The 24,701-nt window shown below is 38.4% G+C and overlaps 3 protein-coding genes across 5 annotated transcripts in view; all 3 read right to left on the reverse strand.

Moving 5' to 3' along the window:
* Window positions 1-11,004, reverse strand: part of LOC146483940 (far upstream element-binding protein 3-like) — a 17,173-nt gene extending 6,169 nt beyond the window's left edge. For 2 of the 3 annotated variants that reach the window (XM_085105273.1, XM_085105271.1), the window contains exons 1-16: window positions 10,873-11,004; window positions 10,733-10,805; window positions 10,591-10,623; window positions 10,443-10,484; window positions 8,773-8,836; window positions 8,115-8,176; window positions 7,780-7,851; window positions 7,028-7,097; window positions 6,690-6,747; window positions 6,108-6,186; window positions 5,102-5,133; window positions 4,457-4,633; window positions 3,330-3,407; window positions 2,891-2,993; window positions 1,684-1,781; window positions 277-388 (exon numbers count right to left, since the gene is read on the reverse strand). In XM_085105273.1, coding sequence (XP_084961399.1) covers window positions 277-388; window positions 1,684-1,781; window positions 2,891-2,993; window positions 3,330-3,407; window positions 4,457-4,633; window positions 5,102-5,133; window positions 6,108-6,186; window positions 6,690-6,747; window positions 7,028-7,097; window positions 7,780-7,851; window positions 8,115-8,176; window positions 8,773-8,836; window positions 10,443-10,484; window positions 10,591-10,623; window positions 10,733-10,805; window positions 10,873-10,971 — 1,252 coding nt within the window. In that variant the 5' untranslated portion in view covers window positions 10,972-11,004. The remainder of the gene's footprint in view (window positions 1-276; window positions 389-1,683; window positions 1,782-2,890; window positions 2,994-3,329; window positions 3,408-4,456; window positions 4,634-5,101; window positions 5,134-6,107; window positions 6,187-6,689; window positions 6,748-7,027; window positions 7,098-7,779; window positions 7,852-8,114; window positions 8,177-8,772; window positions 8,837-10,442; window positions 10,485-10,590; window positions 10,624-10,732; window positions 10,806-10,872) is intronic. The other variant, XM_085105274.1, reaches the window with a different exon arrangement.
* Window positions 11,005-18,150: 7,146 nt separating this feature from the next.
* On the reverse strand, window positions 18,151-19,077 carry LOC146483941 (cannabinoid receptor 1-like). The gene has a single exon (XM_085105507.1). The coding sequence runs from the start codon at window positions 19,075-19,077 to the stop codon at window positions 18,151-18,153; it is 927 nt and encodes a 308-aa protein (XP_084961633.1).
* Window positions 19,078-23,522: 4,445 nt separating this feature from the next.
* On the reverse strand, window positions 23,523-24,578 carry LOC146483942 (uncharacterized). Its single transcript, XM_085105508.1, has one exon. The coding sequence runs from the start codon at window positions 24,576-24,578 to the stop codon at window positions 23,523-23,525; it is 1,056 nt and encodes a 351-aa protein (XP_084961634.1).
* Window positions 24,579-24,701: the final 123 nt, after the last annotated feature.

The following is a 24,701-nucleotide window of genomic DNA, read 5'->3' on the forward strand; positions in this document are numbered from 1 at the left end:
CCAAAAGATGGAAATTTCAAAGTGGCTCTTACAAAACATTCTATTTTTTTTCAAAAACTTATGGTTTAGACAAAAATAAAACCAAAGAATCACTAAGGGTGGAAAACAGTTCTACATGTACATGTAGAAGAACCATTACTGGGATGGCCAAAAGGTGGCTGTGGCTAGCCACTTGATAGAAGCTCTACGTACAATATTATACTGACAGCAGTTTAATAGGGACTTTGATGGTTGGTAATTTGCATGCATAATGCATTGAAAAGATGTTTGGCTCACCTTTTCCAATCACCAATCCACATTTGTTTCCAGGCACTGGATATTCAACAGAAGTGATTCCAGGCATGTTTGCCGGTGGACCTCTGGGAGGTGGGCCTCCTCGTTGTCTTGACTGTATACATATAAAGAGAACAGAAAGTTATTCAACAACAGGGTTCTTGTTAAGACTTGTAAAAGGAAGTAATGAATTTGCAATATGAGGAGAATGTCATCTTGTTAAGGTCACCCAGGAAATGATGGGAGTGAGATAGCCAAGGGAAGAATGGAAACCAAACATGGAAGAGCTTGAATTCAGTGTTGTTTTTGATGAAAGAAAAACCAAACCAAGAGTGTTTTTTTTTTTTACAGGCGATGGATTTTTAACATGATATTACACCACTGGTGGATATTGTTACGTTATTTATGGCAAGAAAATTCCCCAAACAAGGACAAGCTTCTCCAATATACAATGATTTTATAATGTTGTTTCAATAATTTCAGAAACATTTATTTCACAACAGCCGGTAACTTTTATGTGAATAGACGGTAAAAATAACCAGTTACCAGCTCTTAACAAGAGCGCTGAACAAAATGTTCCCCTACAGTTACGGCAAGGCATTCTTACTTACAGCTGCACCTCTAGAACTAATCCCTACAGTGTGAAGGTGATGGCATTGCCAGCCGCCAATAAGCTGTTATTACCAACACTTCAGATAAATTAACTTCAAAGCAACCAAAATACAACTGACTAAGAGACTTTCTTTAGTCTATGGCGGGCCAATTTCCTTTCGGAGGTGGCTTCTCTGAAGCTCAAAGACAGTCAAACTTTTTATACATGTACATGTAGGTTCAAAGCCTGCCCTTTGTCAACAAATTCTGTTCCAATAAGAAAGTGTCCAGTTAGCAAGGTTTCACCCTGACCAATGTCCAGGCGTCCTATGAACATTCACTCTTTAAAAAATAATAATGATTCAAACATTCCCTGATCATTAAGTCTGCCATTTGGGACAGTTGAAAGCCAATGGGAGCTGTCTGTTGCTATTGACAGCACAAGCAAACTGTTTGGAAAACCTAACAAAATTTTAGGGTGTGCAGTAATGTTCCTAATTAATCCATGCTGAAAACAAAAAAATAGAGAGTATACTGTATGTAGTAAGCTCTGGCATGACGACTGAAAAATGGAGAGTATACTGTATGTAGTAAGCTCTGGCATGACGACTGAAAAATAGAGAGTATACTGTATGTAGTAAGCTCTGGCATGACGACTGATTCAGTCCTTGCCATGCTACAACTGGTACTAGAACTCTCCCTTCTACTTTGTATACAATTTCTAACGAACTTTTACAGTACAAAATTGTATTTGATTCACTTGTCTGCAGGGCCACCAGTTTATCAGTATATCAGTGTTTCATAATTATTCATTATCACCTGTTCAATAATTTCCTGGATTGTTTTTGTAACTTGTTTAACCTGTTCCGGTGTTCCTTGGACAGATGCCATCCGATTAGGAGCATTAGAATTATCCTCTGTAATATGAGCAAGTAAATTAAGAACAAAAATTACACTGATAATAAAGTGCACGTCTGAATGGGATTTTGGCAGAACATACAACTACACTCCAAATGTAGAAATTCAAAATATCCCCTACCCTGCTTATGATTTACCCTGCAAAAGCATACTGTAAAGCATAAAATGCTACTGCAAACCAAAGGATCACCCTAAGGGATTTCATAAGCCCTATGTAGACCCCCTGGCCCCAGAAGACAAAAAAAGATGAAGCCCAGAGGGAGTGGTGGGGGGGGGGGGAGGGGGGAGCATGAGGGAATTATGTCACAATATTTCAAAATGGCAGCCATCTTGGATTTCTTGATTTAACATAAATCTCATAAAACCACCAAAATTGACCAAAAAGTTATCCATAAGAAATGAGAAACATAAATTAAATTAATATGAAAAACACCATTTACTTGAAGAAAGTTGATTATTTTGCTACATTCAAAACAAGATTCTTCTGATTTCTGAAAAACCTGCCAGTCAAAAGTGGTTGCCATGGTAACAACGTTCACTGAGCTTTGACCCACTCTACAAAATTGTTCCCAGATAATCTTTTTCAAAAAGTCCCGAAGTTTCATACTGTTTGTGCAAATACTGAAAAAAGTAATAATTACTTTGAGCGTTATAATTATTATTGTGCTATTTTTGCTTTTATTATTACTTTTATTATTATTGCTTTTATTATTATTGTGCTATTATAGTGAGATTTATGTTAACGCTCAAAGTTGGTGCGGCAGAATCCCCCCCCCCCCAACCCTCTACAGATAGGGTTAAGCACCAGACACGCACAAGGCAAATTGACCAACCGTGAACATGACTTCTCCCAGCTGTTTTAAACACCTCACCCAATACCATATCTAAGTTAACTATCCAGCCCAGGTGCACTAACCTCTTGCACAACTGTTCAAAATCTTAATGAAACCCTTCATGTGTCAAGTATAACTTTGCCTTAATTTTCATCCAGCCACATTTAATAATACTCAGCCTTGCTTACACAATCCATACTCAAAACTAAAAAAATACATTTTATCTTACATGTACATGTATATAATATCTATGATGAAATGGGAAGAAAACTTACTCATGTTAAATTGCACTCTTGCCCCAGTTTCTGCTTGTATTCTTTTGATGGTCTCGCCATTCTTACCAATAACAAAACCCACAATATCTCGAGGAACAGGAACCTACAGCAAAGCAAACATTGAATGCTGTCAGTGAAAAAAAAGATACTGTACATCTGTACACTTAAAAAAGGGGATAACAAGCTCAATAAAAGTTGAATTATAACATTCACTCTTGACGTTTTTCTACGAAAGCAATATACACAGTACGTAACTTTTGCGTAAAACCTTTCAATTTCAGAAAAAAAAATGGCAAGAGACTAAAGGTACTTACATGTTAGTCAAACAATATTTATTTAATTTTTTTAACAACTATATTTAATTCACCATTGCAACAACAAGAATTGTCAAGGTGTATATTCTAAGGAAGAAGTTTAAAAACTGATAATCAATACCCACCTCTAACTGCTGCATGCCAGGCTGATCTCTGTTCATGTCATGTCGATTCCCTTTGAAGTCCAATCCAGGCACATTTTGCTGAGATATAAGATAATGATAACACTAAAATTTCTACTCAGCTTACTTTTTAAACTTCGTTTGTTTTGTACGCCAAGAAACAGGTGAATTGTTTGTTTGTTTTGCTTATGGGTGAGTGTTTTTACTCCGGGCCGGGGCTGACTGTTTTACAAAGTGCCTCAATAGTTTTTTGCCCTTTATGTTATAAACACGTAATATTGCAATGAGTCCTCATAGAATTAAGGATCAGTTTTCACTTGTCTTTTCAAAGTTTTCACAAATTGCCCTAGTCACGCAGGGACAAGGGCAATTCGGGAAACCTTTGAAAATACGCGTGAGAATTAATCCTTTATTCTACTCAGCCTCGTGCGATTACATATACTAAGTAAACTTTGTTGCCTGTTAAAAATGCCTTTAACTGTAAAAAGTATGGCCACTCAATAAATGAAACAAGTTACTTTAATTTTACGCGTTCTTAATTTCGCAATTTTGGCGAGATGGTATTTCATGGGGCTTTATCTTTGTCATTTCAATAGGGGAAAATGAAAAAAGACCATTAAAATTCGCGGAATCATTGTCAACATCATTTTTTCCACTCAACTCCACCTTGAAGAATGTTTCAGTGTTGGAACGTTACAAGAAACTTGAGATTTAGAACTACAAGGAACCAAATAAAGGCAATTTTGCAAAAAGACATTGATTCAGATGAAGATGACAGTAAGATTCACTTCTTGATATATTCATGTGAAATCTTTGCAAATTAACTTTATTGATCACAAGACAGGATGCAAAATGGAGCTAACCAGAGAATTATTTATTATTTATGTTGACACATAAGCTGTACATGTTGTTGCTGATCATGTTTATCAAGTTTTTTGTGATTCAAATTTCTTACCATGGTATTTAACTTCGTGTGTAACCCAAGGATTTTTATTTGGGAGGCTTTAATTTTGCAATTTTTTTAACACTCGCAAAAATCATGGAATTAAAGACCCATGAAATTAAGAACGAATCAAGGTAACAGGATTTTATTTGATAAAATTAATCATTCCTGGTTCCCCCATGATCACCTTCCAGTTCTTGTCCCCTGTTTGGCTAACCTCAAGTTCCTTCTCAGTCAGCAGATCCTGCACCAGGTCCTTTCCACGCTGTGCTCTCATGACATCTCCCATGATCCGCAGGGGCTTCTCTGGTGCATTCAAGAATGGTCCATCCTGAATCATCATCATCCGACACTGTGCCCTCTCCTGCAAAGTGATATGACCAAAAGACACTAGAGCACACACAACCTTGCATAGCAAAATAGTTGAATTCATCCATGCAATATTTAATGTCTAACATTATGAATGTTTACTGAAGACACTGAAGGCAGTGTTAAACCAAGATATGTTTTGAGCTAGTTGTTTCTCACTAAAATTACAATTTCATATTTGTAACTGCAATAACTCTAAAAGTAGAATTCTTATGTACTTTTCTTAAAGATTGCCATTATTATAATAATGATTATGATGATAGAGAGAACAGCAACAATGATAATGCTAATACAATGGAAAACTTAAAGAATTGTCTGCTACAGAGTACTTTGTACATTAGACTAAGAAATGTTTTCATGCAACCTGACAACTATTGCACATCATTTTAGAATTACAGTTTAAAGTGCACAATAACTATCTTTCTGTGTACATTGCAATGCAGCAAAACACCTACAACTGTACCTGAAGACTCTTGATAGTTTCACCTCCTTTTCCTGTGAGTGGAATAATCAAGAAAATTTATTGATATTGATGCAACTAACTGTTCTATCTGTTGTGGTTACAAAAATTGAACCACAACATATCCAACGGGCAGTTTCTGCCAGGGAGGATCGGAGGAACTAACAAACGGCATAAAGACTGTTCCAAAAAATAAGCTTAAGGGGCCATCTCCTTTGAGAAACTAATGTACCTTCACAGCATGCTATCTAACTCAGCTTTTTCAGTCAAACTTCTGAAAATGGCCACCCCTCCACAATGGTGCAGTGTTTTCATCCCAGGATACAATCCATTCTCTCTCAAACAGTCTCACTACAAAGGCCCTAAGGGTAGCCACTGTAGAGTGGAGCTTATGACCTCTTTTACACACTTCTGTGCATGTGACAATAAACATTTAATGACTGGTCTCAAGGGAAACAGTTAATTGTTTCCCAAGAGTCTCAATGATTCCCCGAGACCACGTTGAGGAAAACATCGGGATTCAATTTTCTTGGAAAAACAAAATTAACTTGTTTCCCAAGGGACCAGTCATTAAGTGATCTGTTATATAGCACAACAATGACATTCTTTGTTCACGTAAAAAAGAAGTCAACATTCAGGTTATAGTTTTTGCAATGTTACACACTCGCGGGCTTTTGGCAGCAAACAGTTTTATAGGTGGAAGACTATATGGGATACATGTTTGTAATTTGAGGAAATCAAATGTATAAGGAGGAGAATTTGGGAAATAAGGTTAAATGGTTAGGGTTATCCCATCAAACCACATACTTTTTCACTCAGTCAGTAACTGATTTAAACTAGCTTGAGTACAGATGACCACCTAAACCTAGATTGACAATGGGTTTAACCTAAAACCAGATTCCAGCTATGACACTTATGTGGTGTACCCACCAAGGAAGAGGATGCAAGATACAGTAGAATGACTTCAACATTTTGTCAGGAGTTTGAAAAAGGGACCAATGACACTTACCAATAATAAGTCCAACTTTACTAGCTGGTATCATCAACTCAATCACTTGCTCACCAGGAGCAACAACTGGTAATGACATCTGACGAACAAGTAAGAAGAAGTGGTTTAGAAAAGCATTTAACTATAAAAAAAAATGTGCTAAAATATTTCTTACAATCATTTTAAGATTAAAAACATTTGCTATAAAACAATGATGTTTCGATGTTAGCTAAACGTCATTATCAGGTCAAAATATGTTTGTAAGTTGCAGTCTATAAATACTAAAAAGAACAATGGCTGATTAATTAAGAAAAATTAAACAAAACGTTTGGCACATATTTTGACTTGATAATGACCTTTAAGCTTATGTCGAAACATCGTCATTTTTTAGCAATTTTTTATTCTTAAAATTATTTCAAGAAATCTTTTATCGCAATATGTTATAGACAAAATAGTCACGACAAAAATTAATATTACTGAAAGTGGCAAGTCAAGTCACGCCAACTTGAAATTATTTTGTGACCAACATGCAATGACTGTGAATTAAAACAAAAAAATTAATTCCACAAACATTTTAAAAATGTCAGTCAAACTCTGACTCACCAATGATTCTGGAATTTTCCCTTCCTCGCATATCCTGTTTAACAAATTCTTCGCCTTCCTGTTAGAAAGAAACACTTGTGAGTACATGTACAGTATGTGAGATTGTGTAAATATTTACATCTATCAAGCAGGTGAAGATAGTATAAATCACTAAAAGAGATGGTGGAAATAGCAACGCTGTGGAACTGTGCACGTGCAAACTGAAGCAGATAGGCCTTTTCATTGTTTCTGGGGCCATTTGTTGGTGGGGGCGCAAATATGGAAAACGTTACAGTAAATATATAGCATTTTGGCCCACCCTGAGCCTTGTGACTATATAAGAAAGGCACTGGACTTACTCTACAGCTTCTTTAGTGCCATTTATGGATACATGTCGATCTGGAGGCGCCATCTGTCCGGGAGGTGGGTCTGATGAAATTATGCACAAATTGGTCAGTTCAAATCTTAATGTCAAAACTTTTGCATTCACAAAATGTGAGACAAAATAAATGTAAAGTAGCTGGGATAAAGGCAGGAAAATCAAGATTTTTAAAAACAAAACATCTCTCCTTATTTAACCTCGGAACAATACATCATTGATAGTAACGTTACAGTGGATTTTAGAGGATGGAAAATTTATACTAATAGTTTATTAATATTCAAAATCCAATGAATCTCAATGTTTTCCTCGACAATTAAGACTCTCGGGAACAAAATTAACTGTTTCCCTCAAGACCAGTCATTAAGTGATCACTGTAACTGATAATGATGGAAAATCCATGATAACATGTTTGAGTAAAGAGAGTCATTATAACTTAAAATGTAAACTGCTTAATGGCCCAACACAATGGTAACCTCAAGGCACCAAAATAATTAGTAACCACCAGAAATCCAGCTCACTCCTGTAAAAACACTACAAAATGCACCGTTTTAATGTGCAGCTATATTTTTTCATGGATAAGAACCACAGACAGCATGTAACAAGTAAATACATTCATCACAGGGTAGCCACTAGAATTAATAAATTATTTTTACAATTAATCCTGAAAGCTGACTTCTACAACTCACATCCCAATGCTTCAGATTCAGGGAACACAAGTAATTTCATTACCTGGGGCAACTTGGATTTTTGCTCCAGTTTCTGATTGTAGTTTATTGATCTGCTCCCCACCACGTCCAATAACTAAAAGAAGAAAAATTGAACAGTTCAGAATATGGCTGACATTTGAGGATTGGCCATCAGTCATAGCTTTGAATATCATCATGTGTGTTCAAAGCAGCTGCGCGGCAAAAGAGACTTTGAAATAATACCACTGATGGTGTTATGCCAGTGGTTTTGTTTTATTTCATTTTACATGTAGTTGAGACAGACCATTGAAGACTGCAATTAAGTGGAATGTCAGCATGAAATTAATTATAACAAATAGAAAACCATTGTGTACTTACTTAGTCCTACAAATCTGTTGGGGATCTTCATATCTTCTGAGACCATTGACCCAAGACCAGCTCTACAGAAGAAAAAACGTAAATTATAAATGAGAGCCCAATGTCCTTGCACATGTTTGTCTGACAGCAACACACACATTGACAATGATCAACAAAACACACATCTTAAAGATACACTGCTACAATGTATAAGGGTACAGGGCTGTGGATCACGTTAGTTTTGAAAAAGCTCCGTCTACAAGACAAACGGCCAGTCGCAATCCAAAGAACAGCTCTCAAGCCGGTTAAATTTCATACATTTACAAGCCTTGAGAAGTTGGTCATCCTCGTTGGCCTTTGCGGTGGCAATCTATACAGGTGTTGAAACAAAAGGCCAAATTTGAGAGTTTTGACTTTTAAATGTACAATTCGTTAGATACAGGAACCCTGATTATTCCTAAATGTACCAGCAATAGGAAGGTCATATAGGTACTAAGGATTTGCCTTCAATAAGCAGACCTCTTAAAGAGTCCACTTTGCATGATGACTCTGCATATTGACAGAATACTCCCAAATATCAACCAGCTTGTGGCATCACTGTTATGTGCCAATTGGTACTCTTAGGGATGAACGGGTGATGTTTATGTACATGTATGTAATCATAAGAACTATAAAATACCTTTGTGCAAGGCTGGCCGCAACTTGCATAGCTATTGATTTTGGGTCTTTTCCATCCATGTTGCCTGAAAACCAAATTACACAAGACTTCAAACTTGAAGGTAAACAGTTTAGCTCCACATGCATGTATATAGCTCATATCACATATGGGAGTTTGCACAATGCAATGACGACTGACATTTCTACAGCCCACAAAAATTAGTAAACAATATAGGCTGGTCAAATCGAATAGGTGTGAAGATAAGAAAAAAAAACGAGAGCGTAATCTTTTAAAGCCAAAATAAGTTGCCATTACCAGTGAGGTAACGATCTGGCCCATTAGAGTAGTCAGCAATCTTGTAAAAGGTCCTACAGTCAATCTACATCATGCATGACCAGTAGTTTTGAAATTTGAATGAGTTTTGAAATGTACAGACCGTATATGACAGTTTTGAACATTGCCAGCGACATTTCAGAGTTCCCGTAAAATTGTCCCTAGTTTATCGAAAGTATAAAGCTATACATAACAGCATATTAAGTATTTCAAAAATAACGATTGCTTCCCAAGCACTTTGAATTTTTTTTCAGTAATGCATCTTTTTCGTTAAGATTTCAGGGGAAATCTTCAAGATTCCATTCAAATGCCAGACATTACAAAGAGGAATTCAAATGTTCATTTCAATCTCAGAAATACTGCTCAATGTGAAGTAGCCTGACTGTCCAGGGTGCATTCTTTGTACGTCCAAGGCCGAAGATAGGCTGGGAGTATCCAAGTTCCACACCAACCAGCTGAGGAAGCGCCTAGCCAGGAAAATGTTATGCCAGCGGCCTATAGACTCTAATTCCTACACCAGGAGAGAAATCCTGGACATTTTTGGGCAAAAACAGTTTGTTGGATGGGTAGAAGTTTTCAAAAACCTAGGTAATTTTTGGTCCCGTCATTACCTCTTTTAGGTTATCTAAACCCAGGCACAGGTATTACCTTGGTCTTTGCTGCTTTGCACCAAAGACCACAATCATGGACCAATACGCTGAGTGATTTAGAAACCCATGCTGAAGATCTTTGGCATAACTAACCTACATAAAATGCAGCCTTGCTGACTGTAACTACCATATAGCTAGGCCAGGGTGGTTAGATATTGAGTAAAACCATGTTTTCTAATGCTGCGAAAAGTCGTCTGTTTAACCGTAAGTGCAAAAGTGAACAGTTAAATGCCCTGCATCTATCTTTGTCTTAGACACCAAAAGGACTTGCTGCTATATGTGCATCTCTTTCTGGTTCATGTTAATTACAACCAAAGATAGTTTCTTAAAGTTACTTTAAATCATTTCTCTTCAAAAATTCAGCATGATACCAAAGGAAAAGAATAAAAGGTGCATACATAAGCTTACATTTAGTACAACTTTTACTTTCACCAACCTAAACTTCCTGGCCAAACAATCTAAGATTTTGACAAAAACGAAATTTTACTTCTCCCTTTTAAACAATCCCTTTCATATAATAGAAGAAATCTAATTTACTCAATGCTTTCATTTCGTAGATTACAGAGTCTCTACGCTACGGCTTTGATTGAACCCTGAAAACATTTATTTTTTCCTTCGATCGACCTTAGATTTCCACAAGCTTGATGGTTAGAGAAGAAAGAAAGAAACTTTCATGTTTATATTTCATTAAACAAATCCTGATCCTACCTTCTGTAGCTTGTCTTTTTACAACAATCTCGTCTCCACCGCCTAAAACGAGATTAAATATGTCGTTTTATTTACAGGCATGAAAGAATAAGCTTGCTATTCAAGCGAAATAAGCTCACATCCTGGCACATAAAATCTCGATCCTTACCGTCGTGTTCGAAAGCTCTTTTCTTACTGATATCTGCAAAGCAGACGAAAGCAAAATAATTACCGCTCTATTCTTTGTAACAATAGACGTTCTGTTGACAAAATGACATGTGTTCTTGAGACGAATAACGAAATTTTCGCACCTTGGTCAGCCGAATGCGAAGCATCCGCTGCGGCGGCTGCTGCGGCGCTACTTGATCCCATCCGGGCCGCGATCTAACGAGAAAATTCTAGTTAAATTCCGTATAAAATACCAATTAAAGACGTTCAATAAATGTCCTACCTCCTTAGCTCTTTTTAATGCGTCAGCAAACGCTGAATTGGGATCTACAGGGGCCGCCGAAGGCGGTGGAACACTGTTGAATGCCATTGCGTCCGCCATGTTCAACACGTGAATGAAGCAGAAAAGGGATAATGATATAGGCCCGCAACGCATGGCGGGATTCGTAGAACAGCGCGACAGACGACCAAGGACATACTAAGCGGGGAGGGGGGGGGGGGGGGGTTGATTTCTAGCATTGGCCCAATACCCTCGCGCGTTGCACCGCTTGGTGATTTGCTCTCCAATGTTTTTGATTGATTTCTCTCGTTATTTTAGTCAACGCAGGCGATTTCTTCCGCCCGGCGCCTTCACTTTTCCCACCTCTTCTTTGGGATGAGCAAAAGCATACTCAGAAACAGGTTTTCAGTAAAAGATTGAAAATCCAAAAAAACACTGGGACGATTGAAGCAGATTTCTAGATGTATTCGACGCGTACTTTTGATTTCAGGTTGAGGTAGACGCTTTTCAAACTGACAAAACTAGTGTCCAGGTCAGCACGGTCACAAAGCTGACTGTGTCCCTTTAAAGGAAACGGAAACGTCGACTGCTACGTAGGCTATAGATAGAACGAACATAATAGTGATAAAACAAAGAAAAACTTCACAGGTTTTTACACCGAGGTAAACTCGAAAATTTCGCAGGGATGCCATGGAGCTCTTGATATTAAAGTCCTCAGTGCCAAAGTCTTCGTGATAAAGTTCTTATTCTGGGAAAAGAATTATCTTTTGCTTGTCCTTGCTTGTAGGATTTAACTCTGCCCCTCACGATTTGGGAGTAGCACGTATTAGTCATTGACAATTTAGCCTGAGCCCACAGTTTCTTAAGACCGCAGATATTTTTATTTCATCTCCATCTATGGAGAAAGTAAGTGGCTCAGACTATTTATTGCCAAAAATTCATTGAAAAAAAAAAATACCACACACCTGGTATTTAAAGGGTTAATTAAGGTGGAGAGCGAAAAGTGAAATGACCAAACAAAATGAAAGAAAAAAAAAACAAAAAAAGAAAATAAAAACATCAGCGAAAAAGCCCGTTAAGCTGTTTCTTATTATGCAGTTATGCATACATCCATTTATAATATCCGTAAGAGTGCATCTAGTAGGAACTGGGGGCATTGGACATCGACAAATTTTGCCTCAAACGATTGGAATAAATTAGACCTTTCAATCAGACAAAGCCCATCATTAGCTAGTTTTAAAAGAGTGGTAAGAAATGTAAATAGTCTTTAGTCTAATTTTTATATATTCATATATTAGTCTTTATTTTTCTTTATTATTATTATTATTATTATTATTATTATTATCATTTTTTTTTTATTCTTTTTAATTTTAGAGGACTCTTTTGTAAATCACTTATTAGTGACATTGATTTCCTCAATAAAGATTGTTATTACCATTAGTCAATTCCAGTGTCCACCCCCCCCCCCCCCCCTCTCTCTCCCTCTCCCTGGCCGACCCCCGGGAATTAAGGGGTTTTTTTTATAAAATAAACTGGCAAATGCTCCACGGCCGGAAACAAAAAAGTTGTTCAAATCATGGGGTAGGGGTTCAAAAATGTTTTATTTTCTTCGTTTCTCGACTTACTTTCAATAAAATCTAAGCTAATTTAGGCCACATTTATAGTCCTAGCTAGATTTTGTTTTCCGTAGTATTGTAAAAATAGGTCATTCTGCAACTCTAGCGTCCATTTATGTCCTATCTAGACGTATTCTAGAAGAAACTTACTGAATTTGCCAATGAATTGGTCACTAAAAGAAGCGACAATGCTGTTAGGTGAAAAAAGTGAGATCATCAAATGCCCGGCCCGGGGTAATTGGGTGGAAGGCTAATGCCCGACCCCAGGGATGGAAAGTGTGGGAAAATGCCCCACTATTGCCCGAAGAGGGGGATGGGCACAGCTCGGAAAAAAATTGACTGATGCATTAGGTCGTCACTCGTTACGCCGTTATGCGTTTTACTAGTTCAACCACGGAACAGAGGTGATCGAAAGCGGTCAAATAATTTTCAAGACTTTTCTTGAGAGCCGTGCAAAGTTAACAGGTTAACACAATTATCAGCCATTTTAGGTTAATTTGTCGTTCTTTTTTTGGCAATAATTCTGCATGGTAGCTAAAGCTTTTTGTCTGCTGTTCAACTAGCATGTCGCAGACGGCATGTCGAAACATAGTTGCTATTCTTGGCTTTTCACGTAAAAGTGAAAGTGTCTACAAATCGCGACCGGAAACTAAAAATTCCTGAGAAATTCAGTGCGACTTAAGATGTCTAAGATCGCCGCATTCCGGTTTCAAACGTATGTTTCAAACTTGACACAATTATTATTTGCAGGGTTTTCTTAAAATTCCCGCGGTGAGGGTAATCATGCCGAATGCATAATTATACGCAGTATAAAATATGAGGAATGCTGGAGTTGAAGAAAGAGACTCATTTCGTGACAAGTTCGCTCGAATAGGACCCACTATCTGGGGTAGGGGGATTATTGAAGACACCACTCGCGAGCAACATTTTATTGGTGTTAAAATTTGAGTTGATAAGAAATATTGTTGAAAGAACCTTTGGGGAATTAGCTGGGTTCACTTCAACAAAGATCCAACAGCTTTTTCAGTTGCTCTTCTATATTACTCTGGCAAGAGTTCAGCTTACTCTGCTCAACAATCACTTCTCTACTAAAATTAGATAGCACCCATTTTTATACTGACTCGACAACCACCTGCTCAACACAAATTAAATCTTACGCAAGCCTACTGTGATTGGCTGCAAGGAACTTATTTGCATCCGTGCCTTCGATCTGTTAGCTGAGCTAAAGACATTTTTCCAGTAAGATATCACCATGAAACTTGAGTTGTCCAGTCAATACAAAACAGGGAAAGCAATATAAAAATTACAAGGTTCGGGATTATACAGTAAGGTTTCACAGGGATAATCTGAAAAACACTAAAAGTTGTTGTTTAAAAACTGTACTAGAAGTCGATTCGTTGAAGCTGTTAGCCTTCTTCATCGAAAGTGATTGGTTAATCGTTTCCATAAATTAAATGAGTACGTGGTAAACAAAACCTAGAGCTCAAATTATATATTCAGTACGTGGTTGATAGCTGGATTACAACAATAAATATTTATCTTCATAATCGCCTTAGGATTAACTTAGGATTACTTTCAAAAATACCTCAAAATTACAGATATTGTCATTTAGATATCTTCATCTTTAAAATGAACATCAACTACCATGAATTCGGTAAAGAACCCAAGGAAATCTACTAAAAATGACTAAAACTAAGAACAGTAACAATTTCCCGGAATAAACCGTTGAAAGGTCAATTTGAGGAAAAACTTATAAAAAGTAAGGTAAACAAGGTGTTATCATTTGTAGGAACTTAATTAAACATATCTTTGCTATTGCAAGTGTTTCTGCGGAAACGTACAGCTTCTAATACCGAATTCATGACAGGAGAATTTATAAATTAATCACACATTAAGAACAACTAAGTCGAACTACAAGGTATTATCTTTCGAAGGACATGAATCAACTGGTCTTTTTCTGTGATATTCCCCAAACCGAAATATAATTTGTAATAAGTCCAAACACCAAATAAAATTCCTTTAACTATTTTATCTCCAAATAATTGTGTGATAAATATTTTTCAACATTGTCAATTTTTATCATCTAACAATATTTTCATCTCGCAAGAGTGAGCATTGCTAGATAAACAACCCCCGGGATAAACAACAAAAGTGAGTTTTGAATCTCATTGTCATTTTTTTATCGCTGGATTAAGGAGTGACTATGCAATAAACACACCTTTTGAGGTTGAGGAAGGGGGATGCAGACAGGGACCACCATGCGTCTATTTTGTGGTTTGGTGGGTCATAGTGTTCGAGTACACTAGTTTTCACCGCTTCCATCACGAAGAGCGTGCATTTTTAGCGCCAGTTTGTAATTATGCCGTTCTGCAAGTCACTCACATGTCACATGCCATTCTCTAAACTTTATTCTGTCAGTTTTGCTCAACGAGTGATATCGAAGTGAAATCGAACCTGGTTTACGCGATTTGAAGTCGAAGCCTTGCGTGTAAAAAAATTGCTGTGAAGTATAGGTGATTTGCAGCCAATCCTTAGAGATCCAAAAGACAATGGTGTGGCAGCCATGTAACCTTTTGTTTTGTCATCCAACATGGCCGCCATACCGTTGTCTTTTTGGCCTCCAGGCGTTGGTTGCAAACCATCTATATAACAAAAGTTGCATAAAATATCATATATGTAAAAGGGCCTCAGGACAATTTTTTTAGCACTGAGGTCTTGGAGTTTAAAGGCCAAATCAGAAAATATATGTTTTCACGATCGTTTGTGAAAACCTTCCAAAACTAACATTTCGCCAAAATACGTCAAAATACGTTGTCATGAAACATTGTTACATGGCCAATACGTGTAGCCGATATATGATACAATGCAATATTTTGAATTTTCTCAGTATAATATTTTGTATAATTCTCTTTTTAGGACATTGACGAATACATTTTCAGCAACGTCGTGAGTCATTGTCCCAGCAAATTGTCAAGGTTAATTCTATGCGTCAAAACATGATATGGTTTTTGGTAACAAGTGCGATTCACAAACCCAAAAATCGCTCATCTTCGAGGCGTTTTACTTTTTCTTTGTATCTGCCATGGTAATGAAGGAAGCCTTTTCTCCAGTGTACTACAGACAGCTGGGACTAAGCGCTAGTTACACAGGAATTCTCTCAGGAACAGCCCCGTTTATACGCGGTGTTGGCGCACCGCTATTAGGATATCTGGCTGACAAAACCAATAAACGAAAACCTGTTTTTCTTGTTAGTATGACAGCAAATGCGATAACGCCGATATTGGTGCTCATTCCTCGACCAGGGGAACAAGTTTGCAACTTATCACGTGTAAATCGAGGGCATCGTCAGTCTACCCGGAACGCACGGACAACTTTGAATGAAGTTTCTCACCGGAGAGCTCTTTGGTGCTCCGTGGGGAAATAAATCACGTTTAGGTTTTTATTATATACAATTTCATACAGAAACGTTTACCAAAATTGAACACTCTTGCACCTAAGTAGTTGGAGGAAGCATTGCCCACGAAGACCTCTCCGTTAATACAATGATGTTCGGTAACTCAACATACCTGTATTTAATCACAAGATGTTTGGTTACAGAGCTGCCTCTACAGCTGCTCGTAGATTACAAAAATTACTAAGATTACTAGATTACTAAGACAGCTTATACAGCTTGTAATTTGGAGTTTTAGTTTTCAGTTGCTTCCTGAAGGGCGCATGTTTTTGCAACATATTCTGTGTCTTCTGAAAACGGTGTACACTGAAAAATCTAAGTTATGTCTGTTGCACGGTGACGGAAAATATCCAAATGGTCAAAGGAATATTTTAGAAGAAGAACATATTTAATTTTTGGAGGTAATCTTATTTTGAAATTTCCGGAATATGTCCCAGAAAGACGCTCCCAAAATATTGTAAACTGTGCAGCACAGAAATGGATACGCACTGTACAATTATTATTATTATTATTATTATTATTATTATTATTATTATTATTATTATTATTATTATACGATTATTTTTAATCATACAGTTACACTTTAAAATAATTTTTATTTTATTATTTATTCAAGTTAAGCGCTGTCAAACTTGGATTTACTGTAGAACCGAGCGAGTTTATTTACTTTCTTGCATGCTTATTAGCTCTTATTTACTTATTTACTTACTCACTTACTTACTTACATTTTCTCGCTTAGCTGTTTATTTACTATTGAATACCAATCAGATAGAGTTTATTTGTTTGTGTCCGTAAACCAGGAGTTATTTTCATTAATTCTTGTTCTCTGGGACTTCAACCTTAACATGAGGTTATGTTCACACTTGGACCCCGAGCACCAGTGCCGGGGCGACCGGGTACAAAATACAAACGTGTGCTACTTCAGCGTCCGAGATACTTGATAAACGGGTGCGTTCACATTAGTGCTCAGGAAGAATCGACTCGAGCACCGTGCTCGGAACCAAATGTGAACATAGCCTAATGTCCGTAAAAACAGGGTGTCCGTAATAGTAAGATGCCCGTGCCCGGTCACTAAAAAGGACTTTGTTCAAACTCCTTGGTGCCCAAGGAACAATCGTGTTCTCGTTTGTCAATTTCCTGTGTGCCATTTTGTTTACTGTATCTCAGGGAGGCATGGAGAAAAAGCGTGGGAACTGACAAAATCTTGTTCAGACCCGTGCCCAGGAACGGTGCCCGAGTACAACCCAGGAGGGTAGGTGCCGGGCACAGTGCTGAGATTTTTGGTCTAGCACTAAAAAAATGTGTGTTCAAACTAGTGTCTGTGCCGGAGAACCGGACCCGAGCACCCAGTCTAGATCTGAACGGGGCTTAGTAATCAAAATTAATTAATTGATTGAGTGACGGGAAAAAACACAATTTACATCAGAACCGAGAAACAATAAAAGAACTTGTTCACTCAAAAGAATTAAAATTGACTCTTTTGACACTCAAGTAACTTAAAGTGCATATGACACGAACATTTTAATTCCTGTTTCTCATAGTTCCAAACCAATCACACAAATCTGTAAATCTACATTTCTTTTGTGCACATTTTACACATGAGGAAGGTTCTTTGCTCAGTTGACAATACTAAGATTCTGGTGCATACCAAAACTCGGCAGCTGTTAAACTGTTCACTGTTATAAGTCTTTTAAAATTCCTCAGCTCGCTAGACTTCTTACCCTGTCACACAAGCACGATCATGTCACGCCACTTCTAAAAAATCACCAACTGAATATGGCAAATGATAAGGATGTGGGAGGGGTGGGGGACTCAGTGTTCCCCTTCAAAATCTTGTACATTTCGTCGTGTCAGAATAGATTTTAACCCGCAAACTAGCCTGTGGAACTACGAAAAGACCATGCTCATCAAAATACTTGCTATGCACCTTTTAATCTCCTCATTTGATGCTACAATACGAGTAAAGAGGGCTTTCCACCCAGCCCCAGCTTCGCGAGGCTTTGCGAATCACGTATTTCTAGTAAGGATGTAGAAGGGGTGGGGGACTATTCCCCTTCAAAATTTTAAGCTTAAATGACCCTAAAGAGGGGGTAGCTCGCCACCCAATCCACCCCCACCCTGGATTCGCCCCTGCACTAGTTAAAATTACGAGGTAAAATTAACGAATCGATGCATGAAATGAAACTTTGAACATAAAGAAATGGCAAGTTAAAGTTATTGACATCTGACAAGCTTATAGATCCCCTCTTTGACTTTGGCATTTCCGCGATAATACAACACTGGGTTGATGCCCGAACACAGGGTAAGTAGAGGAAATAAAATGGGTTGTACCAGCTTAACAAGAGGCTTTTTTATAACGAAGGCTGTTACCATAACACTAATGAGAGGAATGAACAATAATGCCAGCAAACCCACCACGTATATGGTTGCTTTGGTGAGCGCGCGTTCAGCAGCAGCATTTGCGGTGTTGACAGGATTGGCTTGACCACCCTCCTCCATCATTTCAGCAATGGTGCTGTTGTGAATATGAAGATGACGAAGGGTCATAATCTGGCCAACGATTATGACAGCAGCTGAGAGGACTACGAAGGCAGCCACCAAAACATGGAAGACTCCTGCTGGGTTGCCACTAACTTGCCTTACAGTTCCAAATGTTGTCGTTGTAAGCCAAACCAAACAACAAGCGATAAGGGCGCGGCGGCGGGTCACCAGGTACTTGTACCAGACCACGTAGCGGACAGCTAAGTAACGATCAATGGTGATGATGGCGAGGTTTCCAAATGTACCAAGAAAATACATTGCGACTGGTATATCTTTCGGCTGCTCATCTAGCTCCAAGTACACGTCACAAACCTGAGTGTTCAGAAAATGTTTGATCCTAAAACCGGCGTTCATTGGTGAGATATATGCTCCGCAGATGAGATCTGACAAAGTCAAGCTGCAGACCATCAACAGGCCAGGACGAAGGCGCTTGACACCACTTCTGAATAACGCGATAATAACAGCCGCATTAGCCACAGCACACCAAACACTCAACAGCATCGAAAGTGGAGAAAGCCAGTTAGTGTAGTAGAAGTAACTCTTTTGGAATGACACAGATATTCCTGAGACAAGACATGACTGAGCGATTTCATCTTCCATCGCACCGGCTCGCTGTATTATCGGTTAAAATAAAAGGAGAAACATAAAAATGTTTATTGTTATGTTTGCATAAGTTTTCCTAAGCCTGGATTTTTTTAACAGCCTTTCTGTTTGCAACTTCTTGTTTTGCGTACATTAGTGTGTTAGTCTTTCAGCCATTAAATCTTTCATCAGTCGTTCAAAAGAATATGTGTCATACATTTCACTCGGATAATTTATTCATCCCCTACGGGTCTATATAAAGCGAACTCACAAGATGCCGGTCCGGCAGCGGGCCAACTAAATTCTCCTAATTATTATGAATGACGATTACAAATTCGTTTAAATTTTCTCAAAAATATTGGTCGTGTTTTCTGACTTTCGCTTCGATTTCTGTAAAAAAAAAAAAAAAGGTAAACAAACCAACGTTTCGTCAATTTTTGTGGTTCGGTGTTATTGAAAAGGAATCATTTTTTAAAGTTATTTTTCTTCGTGATATCTACTACCACTTTCTGCTTTCCCGCAGGTGGAATGGTTTTTAATGTCAAAAATTAAAATTGCATAAATGAATACGGATTATTTTCTAAGAAAGTGGAAAAAAATTAGTCTTTCATATTTTGACGATAAACAAATGAGAAAAATTTTCCCAAGTCCTGCCCAGTAGGAGATTTTACAAACCAAAAGGGAAGCTGTTAATTCGATGTATTTTTATGGCCAGAGTAGGCCAGGCCTTGCGGAGGAAATTAAAGCCCGCTGCATCGCCTTCGCAATACCGTCGCAAATTTAGCAAATTGCAAATTGCTAAATGAACAATTAACCATGATAACGCAATTAAGAAATTATAGATAGCTATTCATAGTTCCAGCTGCTAGTCATCAATCACGTTGAGTTATTGTTTTTTTTTTTCTCCAAAACGATTGTCGATTGATGAATCAAAGTTTTAGGTATGGTTGAAACTTGCACCCTCTGTAAAAGCAAAGGTGAAATTGAAACTATCAATCTGATATTTAGAATCAAAATGAAAGTGGAACAAACGATGAGGCAAGACCACAGCAAAAATTTTTTTAGTTGATATTTTGTTTCCTGCCTACTCTGTCAATACTCAAATTAATTTGACTTTTTTTAACAACTGAAGATCTTTAATTAAAGCAAAGCAAAGCAAAGCTACTCATAAAAATAATCATTCCATTGCATGAAAATGAATCAGACAAAGTTAAGAGGATATCAGTATAGTAGCGACCTGAACATATAAATAGCCTTTGCTAATCAGGAGAAGACCATAGAAGTGTTGTGTCTTTCTGTTCTTCTCCACCTGCTTCGTTTAAGAAGCAAGATCCTTTACAAGCTACACCATCTCATTACAAAATTGCGGTAACCGAATGCTACGACAGGAAATAAACTCTCGCTTATTTGACAGTGTGTTTTAGTAAAGGCTTTGCATGTGGATGTTACAGAACGTCACTTCAACAAGAACGAGTTCAATAATAGTAATCACTTTTCAAACTCAGTGCTAATGAATTAGGACATTTTTAATGCTTAACTGATCAGAGTGCTCCTTAAATTTTAAAAACGTTTAAAAAAATATTGCCAAATAGGGTCATAAACAATAATCTGAGCAAAATAGTTTAGTGAAATTGTTTTCTACTCCGCCAACGGCACCGAAAACAATATTTCCGGATCTTTGCTTGGAACTTGAGTTTCATTTAGCGTTGCCGTACCTACAACTGAGATGCAAAACGCAGATTTTTGATTTCCCAAGGAAATTGACTTAAATACTGTCTCAGCAAAGCGTAGCCTTTACATTGGACTTGATAGTTAAAAAACAAAACGAGCGCCAAATATATGAAATTCAAATTTAGTGCTCATTTCTTTGCGTTTTGCCGGCGCGTATTTCGAACAGGAAATAAACTACGGACCATTTGTGGTAAGAAATGAATCATTCATCCTCGACAGATACAGTTAAATACATAATTTAGAAGAAGCGAAGCCAAAATCAATTTTTTTCCCTATCTAATTCGACTGAAACCTTCAAAGGAGAGAACACCATTGTACAAACAGCAGTTCGGGTACCCCGACAAATCAATTTCAGTCTGATGTTGTTTAACTTTTCAGGAACCTAATTCTCAGGATCGTAAGTTATCGCAACATATCAAAACAGATGTTAAACTGAAGATTAGTTTACCACCAGTTATTTCTAGCTTTCAGTAGTAAGGGGAGCGGATATAGGTCATAGCCAATCAGCGTCGAGTATTTGGGTCACGTGCACATTCCATTCTGATGACGTCACAGTTTTTAATTTATGCTAATGTAAGCTAATGTATGCCACTCTCCAGGGTGGGGTCAGTACAAAATTGGCGTTTTAAAAAAATGGGGGTGATTGTGATGATCCTATTGACATATCATCACAACCACCAAATAATATTTTAAACATCTGGATGAAATAACGGAAGGTGTGTTTGAATTAAAAACGATGAAGAAGAAACTGGTAATAATGTCATCCTTGTGTCAGATTTTTCAACTGTTCCATTTCCATCAAAGTGAAGAGGAGGCAGAAGTTACATATTCCTTTTCATATTAGTTCCATGGAAGTCATCGTTGAGGAACGTGAGGATGAAGAGTCAAGAGCAGTGGTGGAAGTTACATTTTCTTTTATCCAATTTGCAACATCACAGCGGACAGGTGGTAGCAGCATCCCATTCAACGTTTCTATCCAAAACTGTCGTCAAAATGCTGGATGTGGCTGCTTCATACTGGCACTGGATGAAGTCAAGAGAAGAAATGCCAATGCATCAGAAGAAGGTATGATGCGTGGTCATTCCTTCATATCCATTAAATTCAAATCAAAACGCAAGAGTTGCGGCAACGATTATTGAATCTGGAGGCATTCAAGGTGGCATGAAGAAAATCAATGAAAACGAAGACGGAAACAAGCACTCCAACCAAAAGAAGATCAATGGTTACTTAGTTCTTTCAGGGCGTTTCCAATATGGATCAGCATATGCTGACATTTGGCGTTTTGTATCAGGTGCTTGATGAGTTCACTGAAGTAGGTTTCGTTGACGTTCTCCACGTAGGGAAAGATGGCGTCCCACTGTTGGGAGTTCATGAGATCCACTACATGCTTCATGTCGTTGAGATCCATGCTGTCTGGGTACATGGTATTCAAATAGTTTTCAAAGACTTCTTTTAACTTGACTTTAAATTTGACATCTTCTTCTTCTACATCTTGACTATCAAGAACACAGGTCCAGTTTAGATCACTCCTCTTGAACAATCCTGCACAATAACTTGCGTCTTCCACGTTTACCACGTTTGCCATGTTTTATCTCTTTAAAATAAATACCACCGTTTAGACCTTTTTTAAGCCACTGTTTAGCAATGTTCCACTTTCTTTTTTCTAATCTATTGCCCATGTTCAAATGATTACAAATAAAATAAAACGTTCCTTTATATACATGTGAAGACTTGTCACCTGTCATATCTATTTGCCAATGGGAATGTCCCATTCCATGGGGTCATAGTTCTGACGGATGCACATCAGCGCTGATCCATTTTGGTAGGCTTTTTTGGCTTGGGCTTTGACACGTTTCACGTAGAAGGTCGGTTCATGACTCATGTCAAAGACTTGCCGTATGAACATGGAGTCCTTGGACATGTCTTCAGCGGATTTGTAAGTGCACACGTTTTCATAGTGGAGGAAATCTTTGATGTTCTCTTTGCTGCCACGCACGAAGCTTGCCCAAGAAAATCGGTTGGTGTTCATCAGGGTGTTGGCCAAGATGCGATTGCGCAGATCTTCTTTCTCAAAGCTTTTGTCTTGCGTGGAAACATACTTGAAGGCATATTCTTGCAGCTCCAAGTTGCGATTGACGTAATCCACAGACATATCTCCAGCCATGAGAAAAATCACTTGGTACCAGGCTTTCCACACGGTTTCAAAGGGAATGGCTTCCACGATATGCTGGACTAACACCAAGTCCACACGTTCCACAGCATCATGGACTTCGTTGTAGCAGGCTGGATCTTTGCATTTCATCACGGATTCTACCAGCAGGGCCCAAGCGATCCACACGTAAGCCTTAAACTCATCATGGCTGGCTTTGATTTGAGTTATCTGATCTTCATCCCACAACAGGCAGGAGGGATTATCTCTTTGGAGGGCTATGTTGAAGTCGAAGGTGGATTCACGGCAACGAAGCTGATCGAGTTTCTGTTGTATCCACCATTCAAAGCGAAGGGGAAACACAATGTCCCATTCAAACTGGTCTTGATGGGGGATTTCAAAGTCAAACAATTTGTCCTCCATGTTGTTGTTGTTGTTGTTGTCATGTTTTGAAAATGTTTGACCTCCTCCTCCTTGTTGAGAACAGGAAGGTTCCATGATTCTGTAGATTTCTTTCACGAATACTTCGTCGTCGTCGTCGTCGCTTGCCATCTGGAATGACGCTGCAAATGAAGCGGCGCTTTTATAGATAGCCATAGGGATATGATTGATAGGTGTCACTGTCCAGAACGCGTTTGTCAAACACGAGTTTGTACGTTTTATCTTGCGAGACCGTTTGAAGGGTCTTGTTGACGGTGACGCGTTGAATCTTGTGTGGATTGGTTAATGTCAACGTGTGTGGAGAGTCTTCGGGGTCCAGGATTTCTGACAGGACCAAATCTTTCATCGTGTGAAAATTCAACGTTTGTTGACCGCGCATGTTGAGTGTGAAGCCTCGTACTTTGCATTCCACATGTTGTTGGTTTGTCTTGTACGCGTAATTCTTGGGTCCGGCTGCTACAAATTCTTCAATGAAATCGTTTTCTTTGAGTTCATTGGTGAAATCTCCCAGGTAATTGCCAAGGGGCACGTGGGCTTGTCCCGGTTTCCACGTGTAAATGACGGAATCGGTGTCAAAGTACAGGACGCGTTGATCCAATAATTCCAAGGCCTCGTACAATTTGAGACGTGCGTGACACGTGGTAAAGCAGGCAATGAACACGTTCACGTTGGTTTGAATGGGATTGCATACATCCACGAAGGAATGAAACACTTCAACCATGGCGTCGTTCATGACTTCGATGCGATGAATGATTTGATTGTCATTTTGCATTAACTTGAAAAAGGAACTGGGTTGCGTGAACGACGTGACTTGTGTTTGTTTAGGACGTTGTCCGTATTTTCCCCAATGAGAATTTAACATCAGTTTACACAATTTGCGTAATCCGGGGTTGCTTTCGATCTTGGTTCGATCCAGCGTAATGCCTTCATGTTGAGCATAATCGTCGAGGTATTGAGCTCGTTGGGTTTCGGTGTGGCATCCTTTGGGCCATCCGCTCGATTCTTGTTTCATTTTCAAAAACGTGTTCACGTACTCTTTGAACAAGGTCGTCGACGTTTCTTGGAAATGCCACACTTCATAGATGTACATCACTTTGTAACCTTTCTCGATCGCTTTCTGTAATTCGGGTGTGCAACACGCGCCGGTCAAGGCTCTTTCGTGATTGGTGTGCGTACAGGTCCACGTGCGTTCATGCATGGGTTTGACCGTTTCTTGCTCTACACAGGTACGGCAAAGGGGAAACGTGAGTTTCTTTCCGTGTCGGTAGGGCAGGACGGGATGATACAATTGCCGCGGGGGTTCCACTTTGCATTTGACAAA

This window comes from Pavona decussata, unplaced genomic scaffold (genome assembly GCF_977016875.1).
Source record: "Pavona decussata unplaced genomic scaffold, jaPavDecu1.1 SCAFFOLD_37, whole genome shotgun sequence".
In the NCBI taxonomy this organism is placed as follows: domain Eukaryota; kingdom Metazoa; phylum Cnidaria; class Anthozoa; order Scleractinia; family Agariciidae; genus Pavona; species Pavona decussata.

Excerpts from the sequence above, each read along its gene's own strand:
- LOC146483941 (XM_085105507.1), bottom strand. The coding sequence starts at position 19,077 with ATGGAAGATGAAATCGCTCAGTCATGTCTTGTCTCAGGAATATCTGTG.
- LOC146483942 (XM_085105508.1), bottom strand. The coding sequence starts at position 24,578 with ATGCATGAACGCACGTGGACCTGTACGCACACCAATCACGAAAGAGCC.